This window comes from Arachis hypogaea, chromosome 3 (genome assembly GCF_003086295.3).
Source record: "Arachis hypogaea cultivar Tifrunner chromosome 3, arahy.Tifrunner.gnm2.J5K5, whole genome shotgun sequence".
In the NCBI taxonomy this organism is placed as follows: Eukaryota; Viridiplantae; Streptophyta; class Magnoliopsida; order Fabales; family Fabaceae; genus Arachis; species Arachis hypogaea.
In genome coordinates this window covers 54084-64232 of record NC_092038.1, presented here as the reverse complement: position 1 = coordinate 64232, position 10149 = coordinate 54084, and the positions used below count along the sequence as shown (strand labels likewise).

General features: G+C 35.1%; 1 protein-coding gene across 3 annotated transcripts; it reads left to right on the top strand.

Annotated features, from left to right (window-relative positions):
- The first annotated feature begins 541 nt into the window (after positions 1-541).
- LOC112784329 (uncharacterized) lies at positions 542-9147 on the top strand. Of its 3 annotated transcripts, none has more exons than XR_003193855.2 (14): positions 542-1067; positions 2116-2285; positions 2867-2970; positions 4332-4398; positions 5692-5784; positions 5862-6026; positions 6132-6272; positions 6364-6441; positions 6832-6944; positions 7023-7141; positions 7517-7684; positions 7978-8079; positions 8431-8520; positions 8603-9147. XR_003193855.2 is itself a non-coding variant. In XM_025827486.3 (14 exons), exons 1-14 carry the CDS (start codon positions 788-790, stop codon positions 8663-8665), a joined length of 1695 nt encoding a protein of 564 aa, XP_025683271.1. In that variant the 5' UTR covers positions 542-787; the 3' UTR covers positions 8666-9147. The 3 variants fall into 3 exon arrangements, 2 of the variants coding, with proteins under 2 accessions (XP_025683271.1, XP_025683279.1); XM_025827486.3 differs by having other exon boundaries at positions 7023-7083; XM_025827494.2 differs by having other exon boundaries at positions 606-1067; positions 2128-2285; positions 7023-7083.
- The last annotated feature ends 1002 nt before the right edge of the window (positions 9148-10149 follow it).

The following is a 10149-nucleotide window of genomic DNA, read 5'->3' as shown; positions in this document are numbered from 1 at the left end:
AGTCTGACGGAGGCTTTTGGATGGAAAGACTGATTCATCTAACCTTTAAGGACGTCAGGAACTTTAGAGTATTTTTCAATGGTCAGGAACGAAAATGTACGCGAGATAAAAAGTCAGAGACCTATTTGTTAAGTTTATATATTAAAAAATTTTTATTAAAAATTTAAAAAATTCAAAATTTTAATATATTTATTTTATATTTATTAAATAAAAATATTTAAAAATTTTCACTAAAATTTATTATGTGCCTTATATTAGCTAAACCTATAAATTAATTATTAAATTAATCTAAATTAGTAAAGAGACTATTAAATTTGATAAGAATTTTTTTAAAAGGCTAAAAATTAGACTTCATTCAAGAAACGATTTTTTATTTTATAATAATTAAAAATAAATCATTTATTTTTTTTAGAATTCTAATTCTCATTTTTTCTTATCAAGATAAAAAATAATCCGATTTTTAAATTAATTCTCACACTTCTCAAACTTAAATGCTATTTTATTTATATTATATTCATTCTAAATCATGAAATTAAGTTTCAAATAAAAATATTTAAAAAAAATTCTTTTCTAGGTTAAATAATTTCCAAACTGAAAATTAGAATGGGCATTTGCGCCCAAAAGAACACAGCTACATACAGCCTACAAGAGCAACGAAACCCACAACGTAGGTTGTCTACCGTAGCTGGGCCCTTAAAACTCTACACTACCGCCACAAGTCACAGCCACATTGTTCTTTTCTTCTCTTTTGAAAAACCCTAATCGGAACCAGATCTCTACGTTGGCCATGGCGCCTAGAAAATCACCGCGCGAGCGCCAAATGCTGGTACTCGAGTCGGTCATCGCCCTCGTGTTCGTGCTGGTTGCCTGCGTCGAGCTCTGCGACGGCGCCACCGTCGTCGATGTCTACCACCTCATTCAGTACGACATATCCGGCGCCCCCTTTGGATCTCGCCTCGCCGGACTCAATCACCACGCCACATCCCTCCACTTCTCTCCGCACGCCGATCTCTCTCGCACAGTACTTCTCATTCCTCTTCGCGAGTTCAACATCTCCTTCGTCAAAGGTTCTTCTACTTAACTTCTTCATCATCATCTTTGTTTTAGGTTTGTTAGTTTGTGCTGGGACTTGACATAAAATAACTTTTATGCTGCTTAACGTAGTTCGAAGTTAAGTATGCTACGAATCGCGTTTAAGGAAAGGTGATTTTATTGTATTTTATATTCTTATCTTTTAAGGTAAGGCGTTTCAAACACTATTAAATAGGCGTCCGTTTGTCTGTTCTTCAGATTTTCATGTTCGAGGTGGATGATTGATCTTCAGTGTTGATTTTGGTTTATAATTTGATTAGCTAAGAGTTATGAAAAGATGGATTCAGGTTAATTCCTAGTTTGGGGTTTACCAAAATATTGACAGAATTTGATTAGGCCTTTATTTTTATTTTTTTTGGTTTTAATATTAATAATAATGATGATGATAATAATAATTTATAGATTATTGTTAGACATTCTAATGGGCTTGGCTTCTTTTAATGTTATAAGAGGATATTTTTTAACTTGTGTGCGAGAAGTATGCAGAACAGACAGGGAATAGTAATAGAAGTGTTGAACTACAACGGGGTCTTATAGTACGGAAGTGCTTGTTAGAGATCGAGAGTAAGAGATAATATGCTGGATGGTTAAGGTGTCTATCCTTTTAGTAGTGTTATATAGTCAGATGGGGACGATGACAACTTAATATCTGGCCATACAGGCAACTTAGTGACCTATAGTATTAGTTTTGGACTTTGGACATTTTACAGGGATCTTGTTTAAGCAGGGGAAATATTAGTTTTGGACTTTGGACGTTTTACGGGGATCTTGTTTAAGCAGGGGAAGTATGTTCTATTTGAGTTTATAGGTTAGCAAAGGTGTCTAACTTTCTCTGCTGGCATCAACCCAAGAAATATGTTATATAATAGTCAACCTCTAGATATAATTACTAAACGATCAAAGCTGAATGCCTAGTATGTCTTGTCGCCATACTTTATATTGATTCTTATATGAAGAATTCTATTCTGTTTTGAACTACTAAATTTGCCAAATTTGTTATTTTCTGTGCCAATTTTGTGGCAGAATATATTGCAGAAAACAAGCCTCTGGGGGGTTTGTTATTCTTGCTGCCACAGATATTCAATTTTGAAAATAAAGGTGAAGTGGGAAGTAATCATTTAGATGGAACTGAAGAGTTGCTGAAGAATGTGTTGGCTGAACTTGAACAGATACTTATACGTACCAACTTACCTGTGAGTGAATTTAAGATGGTTTATTTTGTTCTGAGAATTATCATTACTTTTATCTTTCGGAGTGTTTTTTATAAAACTGAAGTGGGATAGAAAAGTCAACTGATTTGTTCATGAATACTGAATTCCTAAACAATGTTTCTATGTTACTGAGTTATATTGCCTTGGAAGGTATTTTTTGTTGTGAATTATCCATGTGATGAAGTGATTTTTATAAACTAACTTCTTTCTTCTAAAAAATGTCTTCCAAATGATCCAAAAAGGAAATAATTACTTTATACCATTTTGATACAAAGGAATGCGTTTGTTGTTTCTTTTTGTGTGTGGTGACAACCTTTTGTGTGATGCTAAGGAATTTGTGCTGTAACTATTGTTGTTCATGAGGCATTGTTTGATTCACGTAACTGGCCCGACATTTTGGACAACGCTTTATTTTTGTTGTATTATTATTATTATTATTATTATTATTATTATTATTATTATTATTATTATTATTATTATTAGTGTCTCATTATCCTTTTATCTTTATCAGTTTATATTTTTCATTAAAGTGTAACCTTTTAAGATGTTGCATCTTTTTACAGTATCCTGTTTATTTTGCTTTTGAGGATGACAACATTAATGCTGTGTTAGCTGATATCAAGAAGAGTGATATCACTGGTCAACCAGCTACTGCAACTACTGGCGGGTGAGTTCAACTCTCTAACAAATTCAATGCTTTAATTAAATTTTGCAAAACCTTTTTAATGGTCAAGGAGACAAGGAATGAAGTGGACTGAATGATTTACTTAATTGGATATCCATACTTAATTACCTTATGTATTTCTAACCTTTTAAGTATTAGAACATGTATTGTTGAACTTGAACACCTCATGTTCCCGTCTTTTGGATTATGTTTTGTTATGTCAAGGTATTCAAAGGCGATAGGCGCCAAAAGTTGCACGTCTCAATAAACAAAGGCTTTAGAAAGTAGTAGAATACACATTTTCTTTTGATACAACAACAAAGTCTTATTTTACTAGGTGGGATAATCTATATGGATAAAACGACGCCATTGAGCTCTATCATGTATCATGACAATGAGATTGTTTATACATAAATTTTCTTTGACCACCTCATATGGCTTTTTTTTATTTCCCTCTACCTTTTGTCCCGTCTACCTTCCATTTCGTCCATCCTCCTAACTGTGTGGTCTGTCAATCTTCTTTTCACATGTCCAAACAACCTGAGATGAGATTCTACTATCTTTTTTTATACATAATATAATTTGCAAGTCTATTGTGCATAGTAAACTAAACAGTTCATAATGATAATTAGGCATAAATCCTTAAAGAATAATAATGTTCCTAATAGGCTTCATAATAATAGGTTATAACCAAAAACTATTAATGGAATACCGAAAATTTACCAAAAGAGAAAAGCTCTGAAAGTTTATCAATGAAAAGAAAGATTAGATCTAGTGTGCATCCATGGAGTCATAAAAAACGAAGAGGTGGTTCAGCGGTGCCCCGCTAACATCTCAGCTTTTGCTGTGATGAAGGTCAATCAGTGGTCTTCTGTCTTGTCTACAGGTTGCTTTTGAAAGATTTGACTCTTTGGATAAAACCTAATATCTTTTAGGGTAGTAGGGTTATATATCTAATACTTTATTGAGCTAAGTTGGATAATTTAGTGTATTTTGGGCTGACACTAGGCCTCTTTAACAAAAGTGATGATTTCTCTCATCTAAAATATAGAGAAACAAATTGCTGCCTCATTGAAAGGTGCTCTCGCCTTGGTGCCTTCTTAGAGCTTCAAAAGTTCCATTTAAGCACAAAGAAAAGCGCCTCAACAGGTGAGGCATAGAACCATTTCTTGCCTTGCCTCTAGTGCCTAAGCGCACTCTTGACTACACTGAGTTATGTACTGATTTAATGTTGCTGCTTTCTTTCCTAATCATTTTGTTTTCCCTTTTGTTATTTTGGGTTTTTCTTCCGAATGCTGTGCCATTTGCACGTTTATTTTTGGGAGTAACATTTTATTTATTTTTTTTTCATGGATTTGTTGCAGATACAAATTTGTTGTTTCAGCTCTAGAACCAAAGAGTCTTGTCTCTCCATCCATTACCAACATTCAGGTTTTTGTTCGACCAATTTTAGAGAAATAATATGTGGATAAGTACTACTGGTGATGGAATTTTAGATTGTGTACAGTAGCTTTGAAATCTGAAGCTTTTAAACATCATACTGTGCTTCTCTGGAAAAATCAAATTGATTTGATTTTATTAATGAAAATGCTTATTAAGACCATAGTTTTTAATTGCGCATTACGGCTCATGGCGGTAAGCCAAAAATCCGCCATAAAATTATGGCGGGTGGCATTGCGGGAAATGGCGGACTATCTAAAAAATACATGTATATGCACAAAAAACATGCAGAAAAATTCCGAAAGTAATAAATTATAAAATCTAATCAATTTATGCAACTTTCTACTCATAAGGCATCTAATTAATTCAGCAAATGCAGTAGCAAATTAAACAAATGAAATAACATCAAGTCATAGTACACCATGGAATATAAGAGGCAGGGGGCAGGGACATTAGAGTCAAGGCATTGTAAATAAAAGGAAACGGGAAATAGAGGTTTATAATATAATTTATAACACCAACCCTATGTAATTAAAAAGGGGAATTGGGAAAGTAAAAATGGGTAGGTAGACCAGAAGTCTGGAACAGAAACCAAGTTACGAAGCAGAGAGAGAGAGAGGGAACCCGTGGCTTGCAGAGCAGCCCAGAGCAGAGAGGGAGAGCTAGAAGATAATTTTTGGACCGTCAGAGAGGAAGAGGCAGTTTTCTGAAGAAAGGAGGATGAGGAAGGTGAGTTGTAGCATTTTAGGGTTTCCTAAATGACCAAACTAACCCTCAATATTTTCAAAAATCCAAAAAAGCCCTGCAATTTCTGCCATTTTTATTGCAGTCCGCCATGGCGCCATTGCAATTGCAGCCGCCATTTCGCTCTCTGTGAAAAACTCATTGCGGCGACCGGTGTATGGCAGCAAGGAAGATATCCGCCACGCCATAACATTATGGTGCCGCCATAACCGCTTTTTTAAAACACGGATTGAGACTTAAGAGGCATAGTATTTCTTCTGATTTTGCATACTCGTGTCATGAAATTTATACCTATGCATGAAGACAGTTTTATTTATTGTTGTTGGAATATGAACATATTTTGAGCTGTGAAAATCCTGGTTCTGCTTTGTAGACATGTATCACAAATTTAAGGGAAATCACAACTTGTGAAATGGTTTCAGTCCGCTGTATCCACTATATTACACAGCAAACATGCACAAATGTGGCCTGAATTTCAGAACTGTTGGTTTTTGTATAAAACTTTTGTGGATATTGGATGCATATTTTATATGGTTGCAGGGGTGGTTGACAGGACTGAAGGCAGGTGATGATGCACATCAATTACCCACCATCGCAATAGTGGCATCATATGACACCTTTGGAGCTGCTCCTGTATGTTATTTTATTAATTTCACTAATAATACCAGAGTATATATTGTGTGGTTGGGTTAAAATATTTGTAATTGTAGGCATTATCAGTGGGAAGTGATAGTAATGGAAGTGGTGTTGTGGCTCTTCTTGAAGTAGCTAGGTTGTTTTCACTTTTGTATTCTAATCCAAAGACCAGAGGCCAATACAATCTGTTGTTTGGGCTAACATCTGGTGGGCCTTACAACTACAATGGAACTCGTAAGGTGATATGCTTTTTTCTGGAAGCTCACTTGCTGATAGGTCTGCCCATTCAGTTGAATTTCTCCATTTGTTATTATAAGTGTGTTACATAATTTTGCAAATTACAGTGGCTTCGGAGCTTTGATCAACGATTGCGTGAAAGCATTGACTATGCTATTTGCATAGATAGTATTGGCTCCTGGGAGAATGAATTGTGGATTCATGTGTCTAAGCCTCCAGAAAATTCCTACATTAAGCAAATCATGGAAGTAAGCAAATTATCACACTGATCCTGCTTTAGTTAAATGGATTGACTTGTATTTTTGTCTTAATGGCTTCTAATGGAAAATATTGGTGTAGGATTTTTCAAGTGTTGCAGAAGAGTTGGGCTTTAATGTGAATTTGAAGCATAAGAAAATAAATATCTCAAATCCTCGAGTAAGTGTAAAATTCTAGCTTGTGATATTTCTCTTGTTTAGCTCTTAAGCAATTTATAATTATCACTATTAAGTCTCGTGTAGCTCTTCATTATATGTTTAACAAAGAAAAATTTGATTCACGATAATCTGGGGTCGAACCATCCACTTCAATTTCTTTTCTTTGTTGCGTCATTCATAAGATCCTTTTAGATTTGGTTGCTGAATGAATATTTGATGATTTGTTGTTGGCTCTCGAGTGCTTACAACTTTCTTGCTGTAGTCAATATCAGACTGTGCTTCATGTCTCATTGTTGCTATGTTACAACATCTATTGCAAGCATGGTCTTCATATATTTTCTGTTTAAATCCTACTGCTAAAGCTGGCATTGAAGTTAGTCATCATCTGTAGGTAGCTTGGGAGCATGAACAGTTTTCAAGGTTGAGAGTTACTGCTGCCACTCTTTCTGAACTTTCGGCTGCACCTGAACTGCTAGAAAAGACTGGTGGTTTGATTGACAGCAGGTTCTCTTTTGAATTAAATTCCAGAAATTTGTCTTTTGATTCTTTTCTGTACTATTCACTGAGTTCTTCATTGTGCAGGCATTTTGTAGATGAAAAGGCAATTATCAGAGGTGTGAAATTAGTTGCTGAGAGTCTTGCAGTAAGATCAATTCTTTCTTCTAGTCACTGGAATTTGCTTCTTTCCTCATCCTTCTTGGGTTTATATTCTCACCTTGTCTTTCCTTATCCATCTCATAATTAAATTTTTAATGTAGCTATAGTATTTATATAGCAAGGCATTTCCTGGATGGATCAAACTCCTGTAAAATGAAGAGATTGGTAAAGTGAGAAAGTAAGCAATTAGTCGCTCTTTAAGTTAAGATAGTGGGACTCAAATGTCATAGAAGTTTCAAATTCAATAATGATTAACTACTCACTTCATCACTTTACCAATCTCCTCATTTTAGAGGATCTTTTTCCTTTCGTGATAGTTGAATACATGTACGTTAACTGATATTCTGATACCTGTCTTTCATATCTACTTTCTGCACACAAAGTTCCTTTTCTTTACCTGTTTTCTTATCTTTCTGCAGCGGCATATTTACGGACATCAAGGAAAGAACATCCAAATCTTTGCAGACAACAGTAACTTGGCTGTAAATCCTTATTATATCCGATCATGGTTAGATGTTTTGTCCCAAACACCTCGAGTGGCACCATTTTTCTCGAAAGATGATCCTTTTGTCATGGCTCTGAAAAAGGTATTTTGCTTGCTGGATCATGTATACCTTGGCATTTGTTTCAAGCTAAGGACAATGGGAATTGGGAAGGTTGTGACGGTGCCTCAGTTAGAGGCTCGGGAATGTTTGCAGCTTTTTTTTTTTTTAATTTCTTGATGTATGTGTTTGCAAAAATCTTAGAATGTCTCCTGTTTTCAGTTGGTAGGCAGTTGGATCTGCTTTGGTCTATGTTCTAAGTGCTATTGTGGTGAGATGTTTCTGATGTAGATTATCTCCATGCTTGTGTACTTATCAAGTGTTCTACATTCCCGTAGGAATTAGAAGATCATACAGATGAGGTCAATCTGCAACGTGAAGCTCTAGATGGGATGTTCACATTTTATGATTCTACTAGCGCAAAGCTGAACATATATCAGGTATTTGGAGTTACTTCTTTATACCATTTTTCTGAATAGGAAGTTCAACAGTTGGCACTTTTCTCTTTTCTGCATTTTGAGTGGCTTAAAGCAAACTTGAAAGGGTATTCATTTGACAATTTTGTTATGACTATTGCAAGTCCTGACCATCAATTTCTTGGGGATGCAACAATTTTTGGGTTATCTGATTTACCTTTTCCCTTGCTTTTTTTTAATGGACATCCTTTAAAGGGGGTTTGTTTTTTACAGCAAAAGGACTTTCTATTTCCAATTAAATATCTTGCTTTTGATTATAAATAAAATTAAACATAATCGGTTTGTCTTGATAGTAATTGTTTTATGCTTTTGCAGGTTGCCAGTGTCACATTTGACTTGTTATTGCTTCTAGTACTGGGGTCGTATTTAATTGTGCTCTTCAGTTTCTTGGTCATCACAACTAGGGTACCTATTTATTATCCAACATCTGTTGCAAACCTTTCGATAGCTTGTTTCTGTGCACTAAATTTTAATGATGCTCTGTCAGGGTCTTGATGATCTGATCAGTTTATTTCGGCGGCCTCCCTCACGAAAAGTGAAGACTGCATAATTACCGGCAGGTTTTTCTCGGAGGGTTTTTTTGCACAGTTCTCATGCTTCAATCTCAATAGTTGCTAATCTAAGAAATTACACAGGATGAGGTTTCCATGAGAAGTTCTATACAGGAACCCGTCATTTGTTGAAGTTGGTTGGATTAGTCGTTAAAACAGAATGTTATTTATCTTTGGCCGTGCTAAAATATGGACACAAATTTTGATACTTTGCACGTCATATTCTGCAGTGGAAATACTAAATGCTTGTGGTGTGAAGTAAATTAGTAAACGTAGTGCTCTACGTAGGGGTGCAAGCGGGTACGGACAAACCTTCCTACCCGATTATATTGGACCCGTTGAGTAATCGGATCTAATTGGATAAAACCCTATTATACCCGTCTCTAGTTGTTAGGTTCTCGGGTTCATGGTTACCAAAACCAAACCAATCCGAATACTGATTAGTTTATTATTATAATAATAAAAATGGAATTACCCCTAATTTCATCTTCAGTCATTTTAGAGTTCATTTTTGCTTTTCTCTCTAATCCAGCACTAGAATATTAAATTAGGTAGAATTTATGGGTATTTCGTATCAACAATTGTATACAATATTTTATACTTCAATACATTAAAATCAAACTTTTTTTAATAGAAAACTTTTAAGATAATACGAAAAAGCAGTTCATTTTCTTGCTAACAACGTGGAATTGAAAAAAGGCCGAAAGCGTTAGCAAATGCAGTTTAGAAAATTATGACGTGACCCGGAATTGTACCTCTTTGCGCATGCCATTTGTTCCACCTAGCAACACGTGCGTTCAATATTATTATTATTATTAGGTTAAATTATAGGGTTGGTTTTTACACTAATGAAATTGTAAAGTGATTTTTACATTTTAAAATTTTATAAGTGGGTCTTAAGGAGAATTAAAATTTACAATTTAGTTTTCGTCATTTAAAAAGTGGATGATTTAACAGAATATTTTCAGTATATTTTCTATTTTAAACATGTGAGATGCACATGTTTAACAATAGGAACTAATTTGCAATTTTAGTGAAAGTATGGGGACTAACAGGATAATTTAATCATTTAAAAATGACCAAAAACTCCATAAACTATTTGAACCCATCTCGCCCCTCCCTAGCTCTCTCACTCACTTTTCAGAATGACATCCTAACTCCAACGCTCTCTGTCTCTCACCTCAGTTTACTGTCGCTGCGCCGGATCCACCGTATTTATGCTTACGAGTTGGGTTTCGCCTCCTTCCTCCATCTCGTCTCTCTCATTCGGCGACTTTTTCTTCTCTTCCAATCCCAATACTGAATACCGATAAATGGAAGAGCAATTCCAATCCCAAACATGCTCAAAGCGAACAATTCAATGTTTAAGAAGAAAATAGCAACAATCAACATAAAAATAGCAACTCAATTTATTAGTGGATCTGGCACGGTGACGGAGGCGAGAGGCACAACAATGGTGAGTCGAGGTGAGAGACAGAGACCG

Bases quoted from the DNA above. Each gene is read 5' to 3' on its own strand.
- LOC112784329 (XM_025827486.3), top strand. From the start codon at position 788: ATGGCGCCTAGAAAATCACCGCGCGAGCGCCAAATGCTGGTACTCGAG. The intron at 4,399-5,691 runs GTTTTTGTTCGA...ATATGGTTGCAG, and splicing joins CATCCATTACCAACATTCAG to GGGTGGTTGACAGGACTGAA. The intron at 7,084-7,516 runs GTAAGATCAATT...ATCTTTCTGCAG, and splicing joins TAGTTGCTGAGAGTCTTGCA to CGGCATATTTACGGACATCA.